Source organism: Myxocyprinus asiaticus, chromosome 16, assembly GCF_019703515.2.
Source record: "Myxocyprinus asiaticus isolate MX2 ecotype Aquarium Trade chromosome 16, UBuf_Myxa_2, whole genome shotgun sequence".
In the NCBI taxonomy this organism is placed as follows: Eukaryota; Metazoa; Chordata; class Actinopteri; order Cypriniformes; family Catostomidae; genus Myxocyprinus; species Myxocyprinus asiaticus.
This window is the reverse complement of record NC_059359.1, coordinates 10,011,910-10,039,611: the sequence shown is the minus strand read 5'-3', so window position 1 is coordinate 10,039,611 and position 27,702 is coordinate 10,011,910. Positions and strand designations below refer to the sequence as shown.

Genomic DNA, 27,702 nt, shown 5'->3' with positions numbered 1-27,702 from the left:
CCGCCAATGAACGCAACACTGCTGCGCATAGCAGGTGTCGTGCTCCAGTTTTTAAGACGATTTTTGTGCATATCCCAATTCCAAACCGAGCATTTATGCAGGGAAGAGCAGCAGGATCTCACGCGACAGCATTTTTGGTTAATATCCATGACGCACGCTCAAATAAAACACCCCGCGCGACTGACGGAATGATTTGACGGCGCGAGTGGGGCGACTTCATCGGATTTTACCAACTGAATGAAGAACAAACGGCGAACATGTGGTAATCGCTAAAGGAAGGCTGAGAAATATTCAAACCATAGAAATAGGCACCCACAGGTCACATTTTGTATTCTTGACAGTGGAAATATCGTCGACTTTGTTTGCATTTTCCTCAGCTGTTAAAAGAGGGGAAACACAGCCTTGCATGCCTTGCATCACACCCTTGAATATTGCTATGTTTAAAAGACTAGGGAATGTAGTTAATCCATTCCTCGGTAATGTAGACGCATGAATGATGTACTATTGACATATTTTGGTGATCATAATGCGCTGTTAGACATATGCCTTCCTGCTTGACGGAATTTGACCAGATGGCATGAGGCATAATCACATCCGGTCACAGTAAACACTTACTGCATGTATGAGCAACTTCATATGCATTTATTTTTAATGAGAGAAAGATACAAGCATTACATCTTGTGTTGAAGTGCACTTGTCAGGCAGCCTCCAAAGTTAGTTGTTGTTATTGTATATATCATATAATGTAAATTGCCTCATATCATATACAGTATATAGCAGGTCTTTAAAGTGTATAATTTGAAACTGATTGTAATATATATATATATATATATTCTCACATTCAGACATTAACATTTCATAAGCAATAATTCACAAAATATATCATCAATAAATATCATTGAGTGTAGAAGAGAATGTCTAAATGTATGTTTGCATGAAGCCAAAGACACAAAATCATTTTGCATTCCAAACTCACTGTGGCACAAAAGACTGCTTCTCTTCAATTATTTTTCTCAGGTTAAAAGTGTAACACTCAAAATTCTTAGTTTAGGTCACTTGTCTTCAATTATCTCTCATTCTAAACTTGATCACAAACCTCAGATCCAAGTCTTCCACTGTCACAAAAAGGAAACGTTGTTTTTTAGTGACTATACCATTATATATTTTAGAAGACAGATTAGATCAACAGAAAAAAAAAATATATATATATTGATATCATCTTTAAAGAAGATAATAGAATCTGCGTCACAGCTAAATAGGTCAAGAAAACATCTGAAGAACAATTATAGACACTTGAGTCTGCTCATTTGTCTTTCATGGAGTAACTGAATACTCAGTGCCTGGACTTATTGGACCGATTGTCTCGCACAGAATACGTCATTCTCTGATACTCCCTCCCTGGTCTCATTTGCTCCTCATCAGTGGCTAAAGGGAAAGAAGGAACCATCATTAGGGTCTGAACTAAGAGGGAAGCCCCACATCATCTCCCTGTTTGTGTCTGACCTGAACTGTATTCTACACCGTCAAGCTCATCTCTGCAAAGTTCCAGAGGACTTGTTTCCCTTGCAGAGCTTCTGTCTTGCTGTGGACTACTTACTAAAACCTCCGGCTCTTCTGTCAACTGTGTGATACTGTGTTTTGTGTTTGTTATTGTGTGTGTTTGTGTGAGAGACACAGAGACACGACTCTGAAAGGAACACCTATCATCAGTGAAGATGCCTGCACTGCGGCTTCTGTGGGTCCCTGTTCTGATGTGTTTAACACACGGTGAGTGTCTTGAGCTATGTCACGTTTGAGATGCATGTTCCAAACTTCACAATCTGTCTCTCTCTGTGTTAGTCAGGCCATGTCAAGGGAAGAGGTCACCTCTCAGTGTGTATGAGGAATCCATTCATGATCTCATGCTAAAATGTATCTAATGCTGTCGGTCATAATGCCGGCATTTTTGTGTATAGATAGATAGATAAACATGACATATTTCAAACAATATGATGATAAGAAATATGCAGTGTACATCAGAATTGAAACATTTGTGAAAGCCAGTGCCAGTTGTAATTAATCATTAGTTGTTAGATTACGAAATCATGCAACTGAAGTGAATGTAATAGCTTTTGTGGCAAGAATGTGTTTATATTCTATTGGTTTGCCGACCAGTTCAAGGTAATTTAGCACCTGTCCAGTAGTGTTATTTCTATGCACTTTGTTTATTCAGTCTCAGCTCTGTGTGTGTGTGTACATGTGTGTGTTTATAGTTATCAGGGTTATAAAGCCACCAAGATAGCTCAGTAAAACCCCAAAACCAGCTGTAACTGTTTGTAAAGCATGTGTCGAGGCATGGGTGATCAGAATGGTCAAGTCAGCTGTGTAGCTCTTACTCCCTCACTTCTGTCTCAGACTGTTATCTCATAGTCAGTTGTGATGCTTTGTTTTGTGGTGGGCGTCCAATATATTTGGCTGTCTATGTTCATACATACCCTGAATATCTTTCATCTGCAAAGGCAACGAGGACAGAGATGGAAATAAATCTCATCCAGGGAACTGGTGTTATCACTTATGCCTAAGCGATAAATGTCCCAATTTACTCAGTGGGGATTTGCCATGCGTCAGCACACCCATTATGGGGATATGTGTATTTCCTGAAGTACAGACAGGTTATACAAAGCACCAGTTATCAGCTGTTTAGATTAACCTTTTGTTATGTTACACCTGAACTGTATAGCTCTGATGAACAAATGTTCTTCCTTTCTTAACTCATTTGACAATTCCCACTCGCCTCCGATCCTAATATACACTGCCATTCAAAAGTTTGGGGTCACTTGACTGAAATGTTTCACGTGATTTTAAAAACCTTTTGATCTGAAGGCATATGCTTAAATGTTTGAAATTAGTTTTGTAGACAAAAATATAATTGTGCCAACATATTAATTGATTTCATTATAAAGCTAAAATGTAATTGTTTTTTTTTTTTTAAATGGATGACTTATAGAATAATAAAGAAAAGCAGCCAATAAATGCCAGGCATAGATGGGAACTCCTTTAATACTGTTTAAAAAGCATCCCAGGGTGATACCTCAAGAAGTTGGTTGAGAAAATGCCAAGAATACATATCTGCAAATTCTAAGATAAGGGTGGCTCTTTTGAAGATGTTTTTGGTCACAATATAATTCCCATAATTCCATTTCTGTTATTCCATAGTTTTGATGACTTCACTATTATTCTAAAATGTGAAGAAATAAATTATAATAAAGAATGAGTAAGTGACCCCAAACTTTTAAACAGCAGTGTACCTTATATATAAAGTCATATTTAGGCAGCAATAATGTAATCCACACGACTCCAGTCGATCAATGAATGTCTTCTGAAGCAAATTGCTAAATATGTGTAAAAAAATAAATAGATAATTTTTTTTTTTTTTGTGATTAACATTTTATTAATTCACACAGAAAACACGAAAAACAAAACATATATACATGGAATCAACATTTAACATTTAATCCCCACCACTATCCCTCCCAATCCCCAACCCCACTACAAAACACAAAGCATATACACAAAAAAAAAAAAAAAAAATATATATATATATATAATAATCACACACATCTACATTTAAACCTCTCTCTCTGCTACCTCTCCCCTAGAGCCCTCCAAGAATGCTAACCACTTGCCCCATTTCCCAACAAACAAATCCAAATGACCCAGTCTACTAAATACCATTTCCTCATACGCCGCCACCCTCCCCATATCCGTGCACCACTCCTGAAATGGGGGCGCTCCAGCTGACTTCCATCGATGACCTCCCCACTTGACTTTTTTAGAATCTTAGCCAACACTCCTTCCTCCAATACCTCTGAATTAGGATAATTATTAACTTTTAAAAAGCGCTTCCTGCAAGCAGCTGACGCGAAGCCTGGCGTAAGCATGTTGGCAAGGTCACCCGAGAATTTGGAAGCGGTGCTTATTTACAACAGATGAATGAACGTCACGTGAGAGTTCGGCCATTTCAAACTGCATCAGAGCCCTGGATGGAAGCACTGATTTAAAGTTAAAAAACTTTTTAATTATCAACTTGTTTCTTACATAAACCAATTGATTCACTTCAGAAGACATTCATTGATCGACTGGAGTCGCATGGATTACTTTTGTGCTGCCGAAATATGAAAGTGCTGGCACCTGTTTACTTCCATTATAAGGACCTGACAGAGCTCTATCTTCTTCTAAAAATCTTAATTTGTGTTCTGCTGAAGAAAAACAGTCATACACATCTGGGATGGCATCAGGGTAAGTGAATAATGAGTGAATTATAATTTATGGTGCTTAACAGCATAGTGTATATAAATGTATTCATGAATTTAAAAAAATACATTTATATTTACATACAAGGAATTTAGCAGACAATGCTATCCAAAAAGTTACTTCCAAAAAGTAGCTTAGCTTCACATATTTAACATTAATACAACATTAATAATGTTTTTATCGACCTGTGCTCGCATTTATGATTTCATTGATAATATCTATGTATCTGAAACTTATTGTGTGTTCTTATTACTGATAAAATGTATTATTATTTTATGTCATAAGGAGTGAAAATGTGTATAGCAGTGAGTTAAATTTAGACAGGAAATGGGAAAGCTCAGAAATGAGAACTGTTACACAACTAAACTTGTGTAATACCTTTTTCGTAAGTCGTCTCTCAGATTCACCCAAAAATAAAAACTGTGTCATGGTTTAATCACCCTCACGTTGTTCAAAACCTGTGGAACACAAAAGGAGATGTTAGTCAGAATGTTAGCCTGGATCACCATTAACTTTCATAGAATCTTTTTTCCATACATTGAAAGTGAATGGTGACTGAGGCTTCAACATAACATTTGGCTATAAGGCTAACAAAACTCATTGTGTGTTCTACAGAAGAAAGTAAGTCAAACAGCTTTGGAACAACATGAGGTTGTGTAAATTTTGACACAGTTTTCATATTTGGGTGAACTATCTCTTTAAGGGACCGTTTTATTCAGTGGAGATCAAACGGAGGAGTGAGCATGGGCAGATGGACAGGAAGATGAACCATGTGTGAGAACGAAAGTGTGACACAGAAAGAGAATCCCCTGTGATCGCCTGGTGGTGTCTTACATCATATGTCCCAAACTGTCCAAACTCAAAACTGCAATATCTGATTTAATAAAATCTTTATTTATAACTATATGACCTGGGCTGGTCGAATATTTTTCCATAACTTTCAGGTTATGTCACCAAAGAACAGTGCAGCAGAACAAGCAACCTTCTGATTACAACACCATACTTTTAGAAGGTTTTAAATGGTGTTCTTGACAGGAATTGACTTTGTAAGATAAATGAGTGGATGGAAGCAACTAGGAATGCTATAGGAATACAGTATATAATCTAATATCTAATCACATTGTTACATTTCTGCATCATACATCACTTTGGTAAAGTGCAGTTTTGGCACGGGCCCATCTGACTCACAAAGATGATGTCCACTCCACCGGCTTGGATCAGTTTATCACACAAAAATACTACGCAATTTGCAAGATGTAACATTGTTAGAATTGATGAGTACAATTTGTGCGTAAGTCTCAGTTGATGTCTGAGGTTGCGGTGGATTACATTATTTCTTGTTGTACTGTGTAATAGCATCCGTTCCTTTATGAAGACTATTAGAAATCAAAACCTGGCATTATCTCTGCACGTGCGCTGCTCACTCAGTGTCTCCACTGTTCTTAGCAGACACTTACTGTGGTAACAGTCTTACTAGTTGTTTAACAGCTGTATCATATCCTGCTCTCTACACAATACTGAGGGAGCTTTATTGTGTAAATTTAGACTGTTTGGCTTGATTCTGGAAGATACTTTGTTTGTAAGTGTATGTTTGTTGTGTGTGTGTGCATGTTAGTGGACGTTGGTAGTTAGCTATCAATGAGTGATCCATAGTTCTAAAGGAAATGTGGAGTTAATCAGTGGGAGGTTGACGCAGCTTAGAAATATTGTCAGAAAATAGTGCTTCTGATTGAAAAATATATACGGGATATACAGAGCAAGACAGTATGAGAGATTCATTACAGTCTTACAATTTGATGGACTTGCACAAATCCATTACTGCAATGGTGAGTGGAAGTAAAAGCATGCAATATTTCAATAGAAGGACCAACTGGATTTGTACTGAATTGTTCTGAAGAAAATTTGAGTAGTGCTTGCCTGTGAAAAATTTGCCGCCACAATGCTAGGGTGTTGCGGGTGGTTGTCAGGACGTTGCAGTTACGAAGGGGATTTAAGTGGTTGATAGATGGTTACTTACTGACGACTCAAGATCTCATGACAATTATGTAACTGCTGCGACATTTTTGACATGACAGTTTCTTACACGTATCGCGGCAGTTCCAAAGTGAAATGTCCACTGTGTGGCGGCAAAAGTGAGTTAAATGTTTTCCCAAACAGGTGAGGTTTTGAAGGTTAATGCTCTATCAAGTTTTAAATCAACAAAACCTGCCTCCCTACCCGAAACCTTAAACCTAAACATAAACGATAGTGTCATAAAAAGCAAATGCTACATGAAAAACAGATGAGGTTTTCAAGGTTAACGCTCTATCAAGTTTTAAATCAACAAAACCTTCCTCCCTACCCGAAACCTTAAACCTAAACCTAAACGATAATGATAATGAGGTTTTAAAGGTTAATGCACTATCGAGTTTTAAATAGACAAAACCTACCTCCCTACTTGAAACCTTAACCCTTTAAGCGCAGAGGGTGTTTTGTAAAGATTTCCTGTTTCAGTGGCATACCCAAAATTAAAGGCTTAAAAAAACAAACAAAAACAAAATAAGGATGGTGAAGTGTTTTGAATAATTGTAAAGAAAACTTTTTATGTATGATAAATTCTGAGACTCTTAGGCTAAGGAACTGAACTTAAAACATAAAATTAACTTTTTCCTAAAAATATTATTTATCCTAGTGTCCAAAAATGTCTCCAATCGTCCAAAAGCCTCTCCTAGCAAATAAAGCATAATAATTGTACATAATAACTAGTTACACATGCAAACACAATAATGACTAAAGGTTTGCATAGCATGCAGACATAATTTTAGTAGTGAGATTTCACAGAATGAGTTTCATTCTGTGCCATTTGAGTCCTTATTGAGTCTGTGTCATGTACTTGGCGCCATCTCCTGGTGGCCATATGTAACAGTAACCAATCACACGTCTCTCTGCCCAAAGATGACTTTGCTTTGATCTGAAACAAATCCAATTGGTTTAGTGTTTCATGATGCTACATCATTTCCGAATACCTCATCTGATCCAGGAAAGCTAACATGTTTTCAGCCAGATTACAAGATGACAGATAGCCAGATGCTGTGTGCACTGTGCACATCGTGCTTCTTGTCAATTATCTAATGATCTATGCATCTGATTACCTTTGAAATATAATCACCTTCTCTAAGTAATGGTATGAGATATTTTATGTTATGTTTATTTTTCGCGAAGTTATAAGCGAAAATGTGGCATATGAGCAACACCTGTTCACTTGAAACATAAATGTCAATGACATATAGCTAATACTCGCTAAATTTTTGCCTGTGAGTAAAACAAATAGGCTGGTTGTATTCTACTCTTTGAGAGCGTTCCAACAAAAAGCTTCTAAAGTAGAGTTTTAAGCTTTTAAATAATATTTTGTGTTGGTAAAAACTGTAGTTATTAATATTTTGATCATTTTTTTTTTTCTCGTGGGCTTAAAGGGTTAAACCTAAACCTAACCGATAGTGTTATAAAAAGCAAATGTTACATGAAAAACAGATGAGGTTTTCAAGGTTAATGCTCTATCAAGTTTTAAATCAACAAACCTACCACCCTACCCAAAATCTTTAACTAGGGCTGCAAAAAGTCATATTGTGATTATTTTGGAAAATATTTGATTTGAACTGCGATTATGAAAGACACACACACACAAAAAAAAAGTTTTTGCTGTCAAAAATACTGTTGGTTGGTGGAATAATTAAATAAGCAAAGTATTCAATTTTACTCTTTACTCTAAACCTTAAAAACAAGTAGGCCTATACAAACTATTCTCTGTTGTATATAAGATAGTCCTAAAGAATGAGGCTTAATGGTTGTGTCTCGTTTGGAAGGCTGCGTGCTAGGTAGGACGCGTCCTTTGGAAGCTGCAGTATACCGAGCGTCCTCCTTTAAACAAGCCTCGTTTAAATGAGATGGACTTCATAGGACAAATGGAAACGAAACACAACATGGTTGCTATTACAGCACGTCACTCTTTAACAAGCACCAATGCTTTGAGTGAGAAGGGAACAAAGTCCCTTTAGAAGGGAATGTATGAGGTCAATTTTAGGAGAGTTATAATGATGTAAAAAGAAAAGAAAATAGATTTTACAGGTGTACTTTTTGTCTAATACTTTATTTTAATTATATATTAATATAATTATACACAGGGTTGGGAGGGTTACTTTTGAAATGTATTCCACTACAGATTACAGAATACATGCTGTAAAATGTAATTTGTAACATTTTTCGTTAGATTACTCAAGGTCAGTAACGTAATCTGAATACTTTTGATTACTTCTTCAGCACTGGTAGATTTTTTTCACTTGTTTTGACTATAAAAACTCTGCCAGTACAGTAAGACAAAATACACATGTTAAAAATACATTCTCTGAAAAACCTAAATATCTTATGCAGTGTTTTTTCTAAAACAAGATAAATCAAACTGATCTTGTTTTAAGGATTTTTAGATATTTTTACAGGAAAACAATACAAAAATTATTATCAAGAATATGATTTTTGCCCTAATATCAAAGGTCTTACTAGAAAAAAATAAATTATGATCCAACGTGAATTTTCTTGATAAAAAAATATGATCATGCCTGGTAACGTGCATGTAAAATGGCTAGAAATAGCATTTTAGCTTAGCGTAAAGCTGACAATTTACACAAGGTTTATTTCAATTTCTTCTGCTTCAAATTTACTTCTCAGTCTGCTTGTATGAATGTAACACAACATAAGAAAGTGTTTCACTGCTGTTCAAATGCACTTTGTATCACATCATTTATATGTATAAATATTTTCCATCTGAAAGGACTAAATATTAAATTAAACAAATGTCAATAAAATGCAAAGTAATCTCTTCAGTAATCAAAATACTTTTTGAATGTAACTGTATTCTAATTACCAATGATTTAAATTGTAACTGTAGTGAAATACAGTTACTTATATTTTGTATTTTAAATATGTAATCCCGTTACATGTATTCCATTACTCCCCAACCCTGATTATACATATTATATACTCTGCACCCATCTACTGAGGTACTTAAATTTGGGAATTAACATTACTTGCATTTGAACATCATATTATGGGCAAATTGGCTTTTTCTTTTTTTTACATTTTTATTTTTTTTGTTGTTTTTTTACATTTCCGTTGAAGCAAAGAATTGTGGGTTGTGAGTGCCCACGAAGGATACACCTCATGCATCCAGCAATCATTTAATAAAGATGTTTGAATTATCCCTCATCTTGTATTCCGCATTATTATTATGATACCTGTGCCTGGCGGAGACTGAGATGCTGCAGATGATAATAAAAACAACTTCACGTAGAATGCGCCGGTGTAAATAAAGCGCTTAGCTCACATAAGCAAACAGAACTGAACTCTGAACACTTCTGTTACTATAAGCATGAGATGGATTTGTGGATAACAGAACCACTCTAAAAACACTGTAATAATAGTCTATCTTAATGTAGACTGGTCAGAGCAGCGCAAATAATCTTTGAAGCGAGCAGACTATTTATTTATTTATTTAAATTGCAACCATTTGCGATTTAACAATCGCACGAGGTCATATTGCGATTTCGATTTTATTTCGATTAATTGTGCAGCCCTACCTTTAACCTAAACCTAACCTATAGTATCATAAAGCAAATGTGAGATGAAAAACGCAATTGCTAAAGCAACCCTGTTATTTTGACATTTTTGTCTCACATGTCGACTTGCATGCTCTTCTGGACTCGTACCCTGGTCCATCGCATTGGAAGTGCAACACTCTATCAACTGAGCCACAACATAAATTTATTGTGCTCCAATAAGCTTCTATAATTGGTTGTTTATGTAATGCAAATGCTAAAATAGGTTGTGTTAGAAAGTCATGTGCTATTTTAAAAGTGGGTTTTTTTATGCCGTAAGATAGCACTGTGTGAGAAACAGGGCAAAATGTAAGTGTTTATGAACTGATCATATGCTGTTTTACTCGTGATTTTTGTAAAAGTGAATACAATTCGTTGTTGTAGTGCCTCTAGTGTTTATTTCACCAAGCAACTGCCACGTAAAAATATTTTATCAAAAATGTAGGTATAGTAACGTGATTCATGTTGCATTTATTTCTGTAAAAGGTGCAGAACGAGTTGCATGCCAAAGTTTAAGACTTTAGGGTTTGGGGTTTACAGCAAATCTCTACATTTTTAACCCTAGTAATTTTAACCCAGGGCAGTCGGTAAAATGTTGGTAAAGGCAAAAAGGAGAAGGGAGGAAACTATTAATCATTTAACAGTGGCTGAAAACTGAAGCCTAGAAACAGGCAAACCAATGAGGAGCAAGATCTTTGTATCCTAAGCAGATTTTCAGCAGAATCCAGCACTGTCATGCTGCCTCAGAAAGCAGCAACGCAGGCTTCAGGGTCTGGTACTGTGGAAAACGGTGACATGCGTGTATATGAAAATGTGTGTCTGACTGCACGTGTGTGCTTGTGAGAAAAATAATGAGAGGGTGGGGGAGGGAGCAGGGAGTGTGAATGCTAAATCTAGGCAAGGGCAGACAAGGACAAAGAAGGATTGTGTCTTGCCAGTAAAATATTTTAAGCTGTCAGCTATTTAATGTAGGATTTGAAATAGGAAATGAGAGGAAATTGAAATTACAAGAAGAAAAGAGAGATTACAGTGCAGCCCACCCTCCATCCTAGCACATAGACACAGATATACTAATTTAAGAACAGTGTGATTATTGTTAACGAATAATAAACAGAAACTAAAGTGAAAACATTTGCATTAACTGAAATAATAAAAGAAAAAATCATAATTGGAAAAACAAACTAAATTAAAATACATTATCATGAATCCAAATGATGCTAAATAAAATAAAAGTAATCACAAATATTTGCTTTTGATATATAAATATAAAATGTAAAACCTTTACAACCTGCCCTTATAAACGTAAAAATGCTACTAGATAGCGATAACATAGACAACCATGAGAATTTTGTGGCAGTAAACACATTTAAATTATGTACGTTTACGCAAACTAAAAAGAAAACTGAATATACTGAAAAACTAAATCCAAACTGAAATAAGAAAACACAAAAAAACTACAAAATAACATATAGTGAACTCTAATGAAAACAAAACTGAATTGAAAGGATAAACTCAAAATAGAAATAAAACCTCATATCATATAATACTACTCAAAACTGGATCATGAGAAAGCCTTCAGTGTCTTGGAGCTAAAAAAGAAGAGACTTTGTCTTTAGTTCAGATTGCCTGGGGAAATATCGCTGCCATTTGCCTTTTACCCTTGACCACTGGGGTCACTAACAGTATCTTTCATTGTGAATTAATTTTATAGATTAGATTATATAGTAGGGTAGATGTAGATGAAAACATCTGGGTTCAATAGGACGCTTGTTCCATCAACATCAACATGAGATCATACATTGGCTAATGTATTAAAGAGCCATTGTTCCTTTGGAAAGTCTCCACCCTGGAGCTCATTGTTTGTCACAGATCTTTGCCATTTCCCTGGAGGCCTGAGTGTATATGTCACCGCTTTACCATTGGAGATGGTCGGCTGGCATGGAAACGCCACCCTCAACTGCTTGTTTCTAACCAGAAAACCTAAATCAGTTCTTAGAAGACGACTTCTCTCTTTATCGCTCTGTCACTTTCATTTGCTCGTATTCCATCCAAGAAGTGTCCTTTTAGGACATTTTCACTCACTGAAATGCCCGTAATTCAGGTCTTTAATGCTTTAATTCAGTCCTGGGATTAAATGTTCATTGTGCAGTCTAATCTGGAATAAATTGCATAATGTAATCTCTGTAAAAAGGGGTTATGTAATGACCCCGCCACTGCAGTGACACTGACAGTTTAGAAGGGAGTGTTTGACAGGTCTGAGTACAGCTTATTATGCTTATACTTTTACCCATTTTCTTCTTTTGCTGTTTCCTCCCATCATGTACAGTCCCCTTGGATGTATATGCTGATATTCAATTTGCCCTGCCTATTTAAGACCCCATGAAATGGTTTGACACACACAATTTCCTGTGTTAACATGTTTACTATTGAAACAGGGAGTTGGGGAGGGAAATATCAAAGGGCTTGTCCTTTTCTTATGTACCAAACCCAGTATTTGCATCCATCTGCATTGGTTTCCCATTGTTTTTCTATGTAAACATACGCAAGACTGACATTTTTAACGTTGTGCCACTTCTCACTGTTGTTGTTTTCAGCATCTCGCACAGGAGAACATAGTTTTTTAGGCATTGTGTCAGGTTAAAAAGAACATCAACTTCAAATACAATGTGTCTCAATACACCTGCATTCTGTTCTATTCGTTGAACTGCATTGAGCTTTTTAAGTGCAAGAATGTGTTCGGTCTGAATACTAGCCATTGGTATTAGAAAGAGGGTCGTTCTTATTCTAGACAGCATTTTATTGGACAAAAATGCATATATGCCTTCAATGTGTTTGGTCCATTTTCCTGGAAGATGTGGTCTTTAAAGGGTCATGAAACACTAATCTACATTTTATGAGATGTTAACAGATGTGTTGCAAATGATAGAATAGTATTCTTTAATTTAAATTTTAGGAGGAATGTGGTTAATTTAGGGATTTTTTGCGCTAATCTCTTCTTCCGGGATGTGACGTTTCCTCTTACTATAGTACATCATCGCGTCATCAGTGTCAGATAATTGTTAATGAGACTGCTTGACCTTATCCTATGAGAAGGCGATATGTCACGGTTATTCATGACACCACGTGACATTCCCATAAAATGAGAGCTTCAAACACTGAAGCGGGTAATCCCTGGCCGCAAGTGTTCAAGACCGCACGGCTTCTCTGCGATGATGACAGAGGGATGGTGACATGCAGTGAGGTGGACTGGGGCTCATTTGAGGCGCTGATAGTCTTAGACACAAATGCTATCAATGGATTCATTCTTAATGTGAGTGTGTGTACCGCTCTAAGCACTTATTTTTGTGAATCAATGGAATAAATCTCAAAAGTTATTACAAATAAAAAAACACATTTTCAGTACAGAGTACAAGTGCTTGGCATTTATTTGCACATTAAATTACAGAGATGAAATGAACAGTGTGTTTTTGTGTAATATATTGTGTGAGCTTACACAACAGTTACAAAACTTACAGTGTGTAATTTATTTGTGCATTTTGTTACGAGCAACAGAGAGCGGTGCCTGCCCACTTCTTCAGCTGTCTGGGTTCGGGAACAATTTTTCCCATTCATTTTTTCCATTGACTTTTCATAAAATCCTCCATAAAAGAGTTTTAAGCCATGAACCAATCCAATCAGCTCCGAGGTGAATTACAACATAACAAACTTTGTTTTGAGGCAAAAAAGTATTTGAAAATTGGACAAAAAGACAAAGGTGCTGTATACTTACCGAAAAGTAAATTTTACTTCCGAAACCAGACTGTTGTGCTCTATTGTAAGAATATTTGATGCTGTTAACTGGACTAGTGAAAAAAAGTTGAGTGTCTGGATCAGACAGACATTTATTGTGTTCACTCGACCCTTCTCCTCTCTACTCCACTGCTGACCACGCCCCCTCTCTCTGACATTTTTTAAAATTGAGGTGAGAACTCAACTATGCTGAAACAAGGGTTTTCATGACCCTTTAAGTGTATTTTTATCTACGAAAGCACCATTGAACTTGTCTTTTTGGTACAAAATCCTTTCTGAGATGAAATACTCAAGAAGGTGTAGATCTTTTTGAGCGGTATTGTAATAGTTTGGTAAAAGTAATAGAGTATGTCAACATGATATGTTTATACCCCTCCTTTCGCTCCCTCTGAAGTTGCAGTATGCTCCCTCTGTAGTACAGTATTTCTGTGATAATAATTGTCTTTCCTCCCCCATCCACCCTTCTTTTTCCTCAGAAGCCAATACATCAGTGATATGTCAGTGATAATCAGTTATGTCAATAAGTGTAACATTGTTAACTATCTCTCTCCCTTCTTTTCTCCCTCTCTTGTCCCTCGATTTGTGTGGCAGCCATTTTTACTCTGTTCTCCTTTCTCTCAGCTATCAAGAGTAAATGATAAATGTCATTTTCCTGAATAGTAAAGAGATTCCCATACGAATCTAAACGAATTTATAAAGATATAATCTAATGCTTTAGCTGACATTGATGTACTACTAGGCAATCTGTGCTCACTTATTGATGTGTGTGTGCAATTATTCCTGTCCCTCATCTCATTGCACACATACACATACTTCTCCAGAGGTCAAACTTGAAAATAGCACAAGATCATTGGTTGAGAGCGATGCAGATGTCTCTGTGGAAACTGCAGGGTGAAGTGTGTGAAAGAGAGATACTTGGAATTACAGGTGCGTTCCTTTCTGCTAGTGTTTGCGATTTCATGGCATATATAGAGACCTGCATCTATATATGAATGTAGATTAAAGACCTACAATTTAAACCAGATCACTGCTAACTATTTATTTCCCCTCAAAGTTTTTTGTGTGCAGACAAAAACAAAAAGCCATCAAACCAAAAACTGTTGTGAAATGCACAGTTAATTCTGACTATTTTAATGCACGGTGTTCATGAGTGGAAATAAAACTTGCAAGGAAATGCTCTGCCTTGAACAACAACAAAAAAAAGCCAGCATGCACAGTTTTAGGCAATGGGAACGCACGCATAACAACAGAAAAAAATACATTTTAGTCGTTCAAAACAGCAACGAAAATAAGTGGGCATCCAAAAGACTTATAGAGAATCTTTTAAGAAGTAAAGAAGTTGTGTCTATGTTTCTGTGGCTGATTATGTTTTGTTCTTCTTGTAGCATGGCTCTGCAGTGGGGCATGTGTAGAGGTGGACTCTGACACGGAGGCTGTGATGGGTAATGGCTTCAAACTGGGCTGCATCTCTTGCAAGATGCGAGGGGAAGTGCCAGCCTCTGCCACAGTGGACTGGTGGTTCATGGCCAAAGGCGAGAGTGAATTTACACATGTGAGTATGAGACCAAAAGAGGTCTGACATGTCAACCGGGATCAGTTTTAAAAAGTGTTAATGTTTTACTGTACGATGAGTGGCACAGATGCTGCAACCCCCAACACACACTGTGCATTACCTAAATAAATGTGCCCTTTTTTATTTTGTAATGCTTTCGTTTTCAAGTAAGTTATCAGTATGGATGCAGCATCAGGTAAAAGCAAAGGTTTTTCAGTTAGAGAGATACTAGAAATTATATAGAATTATGTAGAAATACTCTACTCACATACATATTTATCACTCATTATCATTTCATTCTAAAAATGAACCTGTCCAATAAATTTGGGGTTACAGAGATTTTTACATTTAGAATGTTTAGAACGATGATTCTCATTACCGTAACACATCCGGTTGTTGAATTTTTACTATTCTCATTGTTTAGAATGATGATTCTCATTACTGTAACACATCCGGTTGTTGAATTTTTACTATTCTCATTGTTTAGAATGATGATTCTCATTACCGTAACACATCCGGTTGATTAATTTTTACTATTCTCCTTGTTTAGAGTGATGATTCTCATTAACGTAACACATCCGGTTGTTGAATTTTTACTATTCTCATTGTTTAGAATGATGATTCTCATTACCGTAACACATCCGGTTGTTGAATTTTTACTATTCTCATTGTTTAGAGTGATGATTCTCATTAACATAACACATCCGGTTGTTGAATTTTTACTACTCTCATTGTTTAGAGTGATGATTCTCATTAACATAACACATCCGGTTGTTGAATTTTTACTATTCTCATTGTTTAGAGTGATGATTCTCATTACCGTAACACATCCGGTTGATTCATTTTTACTATTCTCATTGTTTAGAATGATGATTCTCATTACCGTAACACATCCGGTTGTTGAATTTTTACTATTCTCATTGTTTAGAGTGATGATTCTCATTAGCATAACACATCCGGTTGTTGAATTTTTACTATTCTCATTGTTTAGAGTGATGATTCTCATTAACATAACACATCCGGTTGTTGAATTTTTACTATTCTCATTGTTTAGAATGATGATTCTCATTACCGTAACACATCCGGTTGATTCATTTTAACTATTCTCATTGTTTAGAATGATGATTCTCATTACCGTAACACAGTAATTTTTTCCCCCTGTATTACAGTGAAAAAAGTGTGAATTTGTCGTGTAGATTTGTCATAAAAATTTTAATAAGCGCAGCTATTTGCACCCCAATAGTCTATTGGAAACAGAAATTTACGACAAACTGCATTGTGAGTGTCGCTTCAGTGGAGTGGGGCATAACGCCGGGGAGACCCTGGTTCGATTCCACCTTTGTAATTATAACAATAATACAGTACATAAAATTAATACAAAGTTAGTTTTACTATAGTAATATTGTAATAACCATGTTTTTTGGCAGAAACCATAGATTTGATGCAATTAACAATGGTGTTACGACAGTGATATAGTGTTTATATAGTAACCATATTTAATTTTTTGTTTACTATGATTTTACTACAAAATACAATGGTGAAACTATTTACTGTAGTGGACCATGGTCAATTTTTGTAAAGGAAGGTTAGGGTTAAGTTTAGGGGTAGGGATTGGTGTAGTGTGGGGCTATAAATAAACACAATAAACATGCTGCAGTGATGCTTTTTTTACTGTTAGTATAATTAGGGGTGTAAATAGCATCTGCTGTACCTTTATTTGCCTCAGGGTGCAAATAGCATCTGCCTAAAAATAATGTCACAATGTAAAAAATCTGTATGTAAAATATATATTTTTATTTGTTTCTCTTGATTTTGGAGTAAAATAGGGCCAGGACATATTTATGGCTGGTTTTGTGAAAATCACCCAAAACAGCTTTTTCTAGGCAACTGATATGACTGGAGTCTTCATTTCATGTGAATGTACATCATGTTAAACATGTTTTGGGTGTAGAACATTTTAAAGGTGAAAGTTTTACTTTAAACACCTTTAAAAGTGTAAAAAACAACAACAAACAAACTCCAAAACAACTGCTTGGCAGCTGAAATGCAGAAAATAATTGATACTATTTAATTATTTCCGTGGTATTTGTAAAACATTTAAATCCCCAAACCTAAACCCAACATCATGCATTTTTTATGACGCAAGCATTTCTTCTCAGCTGCAAGTAATTTACTACACATGTTTCCAAAACATTCCTAAGCAGATCGAGAGCTAATGGGCATTAGCGGTCACTTAACTTCGAGTATATTTATGAGGAGGGCAGTATACTTCCTCTGGTATTAGAGCAACCACTTCCTGCTGCTACCTAAAATCTGCAGTGCAAGTCTCATTCACTGTAATGCCATAGTCATTGTAAAGGCAGTTCAACATACCATATTACCACAATTATATTTTCTATGCAATAAAAAATTAGAATAAGAGATGACATTTGGCTTGATGAATGATAATGAAATCTAACTAAACTTTGACTTTTCATTATGTGTTCCTAAATATTTAACAATAGGAACAATTTTGGTCCAAACGTGCAATTATTGAAGGATATACGTTCTTTGAATTTTCAAATGTCCTGCTATTTGTAGCCTGATCGGGCTTTTCTGTAGACAGAGGCCAGTGTAGATCAAGCAAAATGTACAGACCATAACAACAAAATATTACCAATATAGTAGCCAGGCCAATTAACTGGTCAAATATCTGGCCATTTTGAGATTATCGCATTTGCCGACAACCCTAACACATGTCTGACATTGGCTGATAAATGTGTATGTTCAAAAATCTGTGGATAATGTAAATTTTCTGGAGTGACTTTTAAATCAGTGTTGTTTAAAATAAACATTCATTGAATTCTAGAAATTTTAGGCTATTAACATGATCTCATTTGTTATGTAAAATTATATTATTAAGTACAGAATGTCTATATATCAGCATCATATCGGCGATGGGCAACCTCTCTAAATATTGGCATTATTATAAGTTATTGAAAAACCAGATGGACTAGTGAATTATGAAAATAAATGCACCCCCCGAGGTTGTAATGTGGCCGGCCACTACTAAATTACTTAGCCACTGGCCTTGCGTCGGGTAACAACAAGTAAGCTCTAAGTCCATCTAAAGATATTAAAGCGTGAAGAAATTGTAGTTTTTTTTTTTTTTACACTGGTTATTTTTTTCATAGCATACTAATAAGAGCTCTTTTTCTGATTTAGCTCTACAGTTATGTAGAAATGACTGGCTACATAGTGGATGACCGTTTTGTTGACCGCTTGGACTGGAATGGCAGTAAAAAAACGGTGGACGTGCAGGATGGCTCCATTTACATCCTCAACGTTACCTACAATGATACAGGAACCTACCGATGCTACTTTGACCGGATCCTCATCTTCCCCAATTATGAGTTCCGTACCAATGCCACCAAGTTTATCACCATCAACGTAGTGGGCAAAGGTATGCTAGTAAAAAGAGACAATGGGAACACTAAAATCTACACCTGTTTGTTGTTCCAAACATGTTTTACTTTTTTTCTTACGTCGAATACAAAAGTATATTTTAGGCAAAATGTTCACACGGCTCTTTTTTTTTTTTTTTTAATTTGGAATGCCCAATTCCCAATGCGCTCTAAGTCCTCGTAGTGGCGTAGTGACTCGCCTCAGTCCGGGTGGCGGAGGACGAATCTCAGTTGCCTCCGCGTCTCAGACCGTCAACCCGCGCATTTTATCACGTGGTTTGTTGAGCGCGTTATCATGGAGACATAGCGTGTAGCCTCCACACGCGCTGTGTCTCTGCAATAACATGCTCAACAAGCCATTTGATAAGATGCACAGATTGACGGTCTCAGACGCGGAGACAACTGAGATTCCGGCATCCACGCACAACTCACCACACGCCCCACCGAGAGCGAGAACCACATTATAGCGACCACGAGGAGGTTACCCCATGTTACTGTACCCTCCCTAGCAACCGGGCCAATTTGGTTGCTTAGGAGACCTGGCTGGAGTCACTTAGCACGCTCTGGATTCAAACTCACAACTCCAGGGGTGGTAGTCAGCGTCTTTACTCACTTAGCTACCCAGGCCCCCACACAGCTCTTTTTAATTCTATGAAAGGGAATGTGAACCAGGGGCTGTTAAGCTCTAAAAATGACAAAAAGTAGTCTATCATAAAAGTAGTCCATTTTACTATATTCTTACTAAAGTCTTCTGAATCCATATGATAACTTTGTGTAAGAAACAGACCAAAAATATTGTCCTTCTTTGCTGAAAATCTTCCATCTGCCATAGCCCTCAAATCTCATTTGCAATTATTTACGAGACGCATTGACGTCAAATTTGGCGCAACGCGCCATATTTTTATATATACGCAAAATTATGATTTAAATGAGATTTGGAGCTGTGGCAAAGGAGTAAATTGTCAGTGAATACCTACTAATATTTCAGTGATTTCCTTCAAAAGACTTGGAATATAGTGTATGAGTCATATGAACTACTTTTATGGAGCTTTGTCATTCTTGGAGCTTGACAATCCCTGGTCACAATTCACTTTCACTGTATGGAAAAGAGTGCTAAACTCCTCCTATTGTGTTCTACAGAAGAAAGAAAATCATACAGATTGGGAATGACATACAATAAGGGGGAGTAAATGATGACAGAACATTCATTTTTGAATAAACTCTTTAAACACTGATTTTGTAAACACAAACCAGTTGATATGTTTTCCTATGGTGAACTGAATTTTGCAGAGACTAAGCAAAGTAAGGTGGCGATAACGTCACAGGCACAACAGAATACAGATACAAGATCCTCTGATATTCAGCCATAAACAAAACATAAGGGTGCTTCCGTAAAGAAACATGTCAACACTAAACAGAAATGCCTGATTAGATGTCAAAAGCAAGGACACAGGCATCGCCCTCATTCAGCCCTGAAAGCAAACAGTGTTGTCATAGCAGCAGCAGCATCGGGGCTTTCATCATAGTATGTCCTTGGCTCCTGAACGCTTAGCTGTTTGACAGCAGGGACATTTAAGAATCTGTTATCACTTTATTTATCCCTAGAACTTTACAGTTTGATATTACAAGTTACAGTATTTATCTTGTGGTTCCATTAAGCAACATTACAACATTATACATTCTTTTTTAAAACATGACAAACAACAACAGCAAAATGATCTGTGCTAAAATGTTTTGCAGGACAATGGAATAAACAAATAATAATAAATTACAAATTATTATAGGAGAACTTTAAATTGTTAGTCTAGAGATAAAGTTGTTGCTTAGTGTGCAAAGGGACCCAGGTTCAAATCTCGACCTTATATATAACATTTTTAGAAACCAAGCAAAATTTCACCTGGTCTTGACAGCCAGTGATAACTATGCCCTTTTGTTTTGTAACATATCTCATTATGTGGAAATGTTTTTCATACGAGTGACATGATTGTGGGTACATGTTGAATTTTGCCTTTAACCTCGTGCAACCCCGTGTCCACATGCGTGGACGTTGTATTTTAGCTTTGCTAGATGCAGCGCATAATTTAAATGAATTTAAACTGGCTGAATAGTGTTCACAAAACTCTAGACTGTCATTTAGGGGGAAACTTCTGCCGCACCAAGTCACGTGACACAACAGCATGACGTCTATTTCCGTGAAGTGCTTCTATGGGCGCAGAGCTAATAAAAGTGACTGGTGACTAAAAGTGAGTTTATTCATTGAAACCTGTATTTGGCGTAAAGAGTAGCGTCTCTAGTTTTTTTTGATATGCCGCTTTAAAAAATGTATACATTTTCCATGCTTCAGTACACTGATAAACATGAATGTCCACAAACATGGATTATGAGACATTTCCTTAAAAGTAAAAAAAAAACAACAAAAAAAACATGTTCGTTATTTTGAATAACTTTCAACTTTAACACATCTGTAGGTCATTTTGCTTCATTTTAATATAAATTTGGTTATACTTTAATATGTTATTATCACTGTAAAGTACAGTTCTATTCATTAACATTAGTAAATGAATTCCTATTTTTTCCTATGCACACAGCAGTCACGCTTAGGTCTCAGGAGGTTAAAGCAAATTATCTGCGTAAGATGCGACTCGATTGGACCAATTTTAGACAAACACTTCTTCCTTTCAATATTTAATTATGAACATATTTGGGGGCCTGGGTAGCTCAGCGAGTATTGATGCTGACTACCACCACTTGATTCGTGAGTTCGAATCCAGGGTGTGCTGAGTGACACCAGCCAGGTCGCCTAAGCAACCAAATTGGCCCGGTTGCTAGGGAGGGTAGAGTCACATGGGGTAACCTCCTCATGGTCATGATTAAGTGGTTCTCGCTCTCAATGGGGTGCGTGGTAAGTTGTGCGTGGATCGCGGAGAGTAGCATGAGCCTCCACATACTGTAAGTCTCTGCAGTGTCATGCACAGTGAAGCGGAGGCAACTGAGACTTGTCCTCCGCCACCCGGATTGAGGTGAGTAACCGTGCCACCACGAGGACCTAGTAAGTAGTGGGAATTGGGCATTCCAGATTGGGGAGAAAAGGGGATAAAAAGAAATAAATAAATAAAAACAATTATGAACATATTTAACTATGGGATTGTTCACCCAAAAATGACAATTCTCTCATCATTTACTTACCCTTGTGTTGTCACAAAAGGAGAGGTGGAATGACAATCTCAGTCACCATTCACTTTCATTGTATGTAAAAGAAATGGAATGAAAGTTGTGACTGAGACTAGCAAACTGCCTTGCATATCTTTTTGTGGAAATCTTCTTTTAAGTTGCACTCAAAATAAGGGGTGACATTTGGATGGGCATGACGCTTCTGCTGAGAACGTGTCTGTCCACTAAGACAGAGGTTGGAATGTCACATCATTTGCGGTGAAGGTGATTAAACAGACATATTTGTATGTATACTAGCTGTCTGAGGCTGAGTCAGGCCCACATCAGCACTAATGTCACTACTGATCATCTACATAATATTGAGTGCATAAAGCTTTGCAAATATGCTGATTTCTGAAGTTCTTTGTTTGTGCGTGACCATAGTTCAAAGAGTGGTGAATCAAAAGATTATCTAGATAGCTAGCTCAAATGTGGAAGATGTTTTCTGAGCATTTTTAGATTAACAATGGCTTCACACAACTAGATCGGACAGTTACATCACACTTGTGACAATTCTTCCAGCATCGTTCCAACACCCCAACTACACCTTTATTTCTATTCCATTTCTATTTGGTATTAAATAATTATATTAATCAAGTAGTCCAAGCTCAAGTCGAATATCATGCCCGCCATCACAGACAGCAAGCCAGATCTGTAAAATATAGATTTCTGAATTGAATTGGGAGAGAATAAATTGATGAATTCTCTCCCGCAGCTACCCGAGGCATGGCATCCATCCTTTCTGAGATTATGATGTATGTGTCCATCATTGGGCTGCAGTTATGGCTGGTGGTTGAGATGGTCTACTGTTACCGGAAGATAGCAGCAGCAGGAGAAGAAGCACTTCGAGAGAGCGAGTGAGTTATACTTCTGTTCATTTTGACATTTTCTTCTAATTATCTTCTGTTACATTCTTTTCTAATATCCAGGATCATCGAAATGAAAATATTGCTTAAAATATTTACATGATGTGATAGACCTTCACCCTTATTTATCAGTTTTGTAATTTCCACTTTTCTTCTTCCTGAACTTTATTTCACATACAGTACTTCCTTGACAAGCATGACAGACAGCTCTGTATTTTTCCGATATGCTGTTCTCTGTTTTCAAAACATTTCAAGTTCTTTCCACAGTTTCTATGATATTCTCTTCTTCTTCACTCTCTTTTCTATCCCTTTATTTCCTTGTTTCCGTTCTCTTAGGGCGGAATATTTAGCTATAACCTCTGAGAGCAAAGATAACTGTGCAGGTGTAACGGTGGCAGAATAACACAGGTAGGTTTATTAAAGACTAGAAAAATGCCAAGGTCATATCTGGATTCAAGATAAGTCTTCCAGTCATCTATAAAATACACTTCCAAGTCAGCATAGTTTAACAAACTGCCTTTTGTTTCATTTCAGGGCCAAAGAAACTCTCAAGCATAAAGCTCTCCATCCATTATGACATCGCCAACTGACTCCTTCATCACCTTCACCGGCGCTCCGTGCAACCACAGGCTGCCGTTTTCAGCATGACTGTGACCGAATAACCATTCTAAATCATCAGGGAAAAACACGCAGCTATACATTGCGCAGCTATGGACATTTTTTGTTTTTAAATAAGGCCCTGACATTGCGTTACTTTATAGACAGCAGCTTTGAGGTTAACAAATGAATCTAATGAAGCATGACTATGTAACACTGAACAATACGAATTGTACATGTGTTTGAGCTTTTAACAACTTTAAAAAAAAATGATATCACTGGTAGGCTATTTCTGCTGAGCCAAAGGATATCAGAAATATTCATAAATATATAAATACCTAATTTTATATCAAGCCACATGAAAAGAAATATATATAAAAATATGATGTTAAAGAATTTAATGATAAATGTGATAAATTAATACATCTATTTATTTATATCACTATTTATCTCATGAAAAAGATCAAAAGAAAAATGAAACGGTGGGCAAGAAAACAAAGCGACTGACATATATGCATAGAAATCAGGCTGACTTTCGCCGAAGATTTCTCTTGTTTGACAGCTGGGTACTGTGGTAACAATTTTAGTGCACATTAACAAAAAGAGCTTCCTATCTGTATACTTGTCCCTTTCACGTACAGGTAATTCGAACCAGAACTAATTTCACCACGACTAAGCTAACCATAAATTTAACGTTTTCTCACTGACACATACAGTAACTAATCCTTCACTTAAATGACAAAGGAATGTTTTTTTCTTTTTGTGTTAACAAAATATTTGCACAGTTATCAGCAACCAACATTTACTGTTCACTGTACTCTTGTTACTAAACAGAAAAGACTTTGAGCAACACAAAGCACAAAATATCTGTTCTGGGCCAAAAGCAAACACTGTAAAGTATATAAAGCTCGCAGATCTAATCCATGTAGCCTATAGGCTCTGCCTCTCAATTTGTGCAAATCTTGAATAAATGTTACGATTATGTTATGCAACCTATAAAAGAGGGGAAAAAATGCATTGTTGCTTATGATAACGTAGCATAGTACAGCTTCAATAAAATCTACAGAGATGTGATAAAAAATATTTTTTAAAAAACAGTACTATGATCAATATTAATTATGTGCCGTAGATAAGAGCCGCTTCTCCGTTTCTTTCCCGGTGCCATTCTGTACCCATTTGAGCTCATTGGCATTGTTACGATTACTTTTTACATCATGATGCTGTGAAATCGGGATTAGTCAGGACTAACTGGGCTATTGACCAATCGCGAGTCGCCATGTCACTACAGGCGTTCCACCAGCATGGTTGAGTACGGTTATTTTACTGTGCTGAGAGGTCAGCTATATCGCAAGCCCTTTTCAACATTTAAGCATGTGCAGGATATGAATGATAGATATCTATCATTTAATTTTCACTAGTTAAAGTTCTTGATATCAGCAATAGAATTACTACTAGTGAAAATGCTACATTTTGTATCAGTAATTACATTTGCACTAGTAAAAATTTTCATTCTTGATATAAAAATGACATCATTACCCATGTAATACACATTTTTTATATAATTTCAACTAGTAAAATTTTTTTTTTCCTGATAAATGCATTTTACCCAGTAGAATTTAACAATCTGTCATTCACTGCTGTTTAAAACACAATTACAGTTATACAGAATTAATTTCTTACTAGTAGAATTTCCAATTTTACATATCAGTAATGCACTACTTATAAAAACGATATAATATCAATAACTGAATTACAACTAGTAAAAATGCTAATTTTTGAATTTTTACAATATCTTTAATTACACTTCAATTTATCAATGTCTAAAATCCATTTCCAGATACCTGAAATACCAAATCTGACATGTTCACCAGTTGTAATTCAATTGCTGATATCAGGAATGGACATTTATACTAGAAACAATGTAATTATTGATATAAAGTTTGGAATAATGTCCAGATTTTACTCTTATGGAAAGAAATAGGCACTTGAATTCACCAAAGTGGCATTCAACTGATCACAATATATAGTCAGAACATTAATAATGTGAAAAATTACTATTACAATTTGAAAAAAAAAAAATGTTCAGAACTTCTTAAACTACTTCAAAGAGTTCTCATCAAAAATCCTCTACGTGCAGCAATGACAGCTTTGCAGATCCTTGGCATTCTAGCTGTCAGTTTGTCCAGATACTCAGGTGACATTTCACCCCACGCTTCCTGTAGCACTTGCCATAGATGTGGCTGTCTTGTCGAGCACTTCTCACACACATTACAGTCTAGCTGATCCAACAAAAGCTCAATGGGGTTAAGATCCATAACACTCTTTTCCAATTATCTGTTGTGGCAACTCAAAAACAAACACAAAGACAATGTTAAGCTTCATATAATGAACCAAATAGCTTTAAGCTGTGTTTGATATAATGGCAAGTGATTTTCTAGTACCAAATTAGCAATTTATCATGATTACTCAAGGATAAGGTGTTGGAGTGATGGCTGCTGGAAATGGGGCCTGTCTAGATTTGATCAAAAATGACTTTTTCAAATAGTGATGGTGCTGTTTTTTTACATCAGTAATGTTCTGACTATACTTTGTGATCAGTTGAATGCCACTTTGGTGAATTAAAGTACCAATTTCCTTCTGAAACAGCAAAATCTGTACATTATTCCAAATTTTTGGCTGCCAGTGTATGTATTTGAAATTGAATCGTAAGAAATGAATTATAGATATTCCTAACTGCCTTTTGAACAGGAATGAATGAAAGATCATTGTGAAAATCTACTAGTGAAAATGCAGTTACAGATATTGTTACTTTTTTTACTAGCTGAAATTTTTTTTTTTTTTTAAATATCAAGTATGGGTAATTCCCGGAGTAATTAAACTGTTTTTGATAAAGAATTACCGTTTTTACTAGTGCAAATGTAATTACTGATATCAAGAATTAGCATTTGACGTAGTGAAAAATTAATTGTAGATATCTTTATTAATATCTAGCACATGATTAATTGTCAAAAGGGCGAGTGATAGGGCTGGAAACGGTTTGTAACTGTTCCATACCGAACCATGCTCAAGTGGAAATGCCAAAGGAAGCGTTACTCTCTTTTTTTCAGGACTTTTTGGCCCGATGGTGGGAACACAGCTAAGCTGTACTATTAAGAATTATTCATAATGTTGACCCAACCCCTTACCCCTCTCTTTTTTTGTCTTTGCTGACAAAATAATCAAGGGCTGCATGAAATTAAGAATGACTAAAGTCGAGTTCAGTGTGTGTCTCGTGTAGGACCATTTATTTCATTTTATTTTTTTATCCCGTTTTTTCCCAATCTGGAATGCCCAATTCCCACTACTTAGTAGGTCCTCGTGGTGGCACGGTTACTCACCTCAATCCGGGTGGCGGAGGACAAGTCTCAGTTGCCTCCACTTCTGAGACAGTCAATCCGTGCATCTTATCACGTGGCTCATTGTGCATGACACCGTGGAGACTCACAGCATGTGGAGGCTCATGCTACTCTCTGCGATCCACGCACAACTTACCACGCGCCCCATTGAGAGCAGGAGCCACTAATCACGACCATGAGGAGGTTACCCCATGTGACTCTACCCTCCCTAGCAACCGGGCCAATATGGTTGCTTAGGAGACCTGGCTGGAGTAACTTAGCACCCTGGATTTGAACTCGCGACTCCAGGGGTGGTAGTCAGCGTCAATACTCGCTGAGCTACCCAGGCCCCCAAGCTTCTGGCTCTTAATGCATGATGTTTTTTAAAAGAACAAATCAATGACAAGAAGGTAAAGCAGGAATCAAATGTATTCATTCAGAAGTGCAATAAAAACCATCCAGTCTTTACTCTCCCTCTTAGTAGCCAATTTCTGGTAGTGACTACAGAGGACAGCACAACCCTGCCAAAGTCTCACTGCCTTTATGCATGAATAATCAATTCTGAGACGTCCCAACACTGGTTCTTATTTTTTTTATATCTTTCATTCTGGGGTTGTTAAATTTGTAGATTTCTACTGCATGAATTTAAATATACTTTTAGTACTTCACACTGTCATAAACATGGATCATTCCTGCTTGAGCAAAAGTTTAATACCACAGCTGCTTTAAGTGCTGTAATTATTAAAAAAATTACATGGTATTGTAACACTTTGATGTCACAGAAAATTGACAATGTCTGCACATTTGTGGGACTCTGTACAGTATGCACAGAAGATTCTATAGCCTCAACAAATCAAGTATGCAGCTCATGCTTAAGTGAAAGTGTTGCTTGCCAAAAAAAAAAAAAAAAAAAAAATTACAGAACAAGAATAAAATACACTGAAAATTAAA

At 36.4% G+C, this 27,702-nt stretch overlaps 1 protein-coding gene across 4 annotated transcripts; it reads left to right on the top strand.

Annotated features, from left to right (window-relative positions):
• On the top strand, nt 1–27,702 carry LOC127454627 (sodium channel subunit beta-1-like). 4 transcript variants are annotated; one of them, XM_051721956.1, is made up of 7 exons: nt 1–1,767; nt 14,531–14,636; nt 15,095–15,261; nt 18,466–18,703; nt 22,630–22,771; nt 23,117–23,188; nt 23,315–27,702. In XM_051721956.1, the coding sequence occupies exons 2-6, from the start codon at nt 14,573–14,575 to the stop codon at nt 23,181–23,183; spliced, it is 678 nt and encodes a 225-aa protein (XP_051577916.1). In that variant the 5' UTR covers nt 1–1,767; nt 14,531–14,572; the 3' UTR covers nt 23,184–23,188; nt 23,315–27,702. The 4 variants fall into 4 exon arrangements, with proteins under 4 accessions (XP_051577916.1, XP_051577917.1, XP_051577915.1 ...); XM_051721954.1 differs by lacking the exon at nt 1–1,767 and adding an exon at nt 10,088–13,230; XM_051721957.1 differs by lacking the exon at nt 14,531–14,636.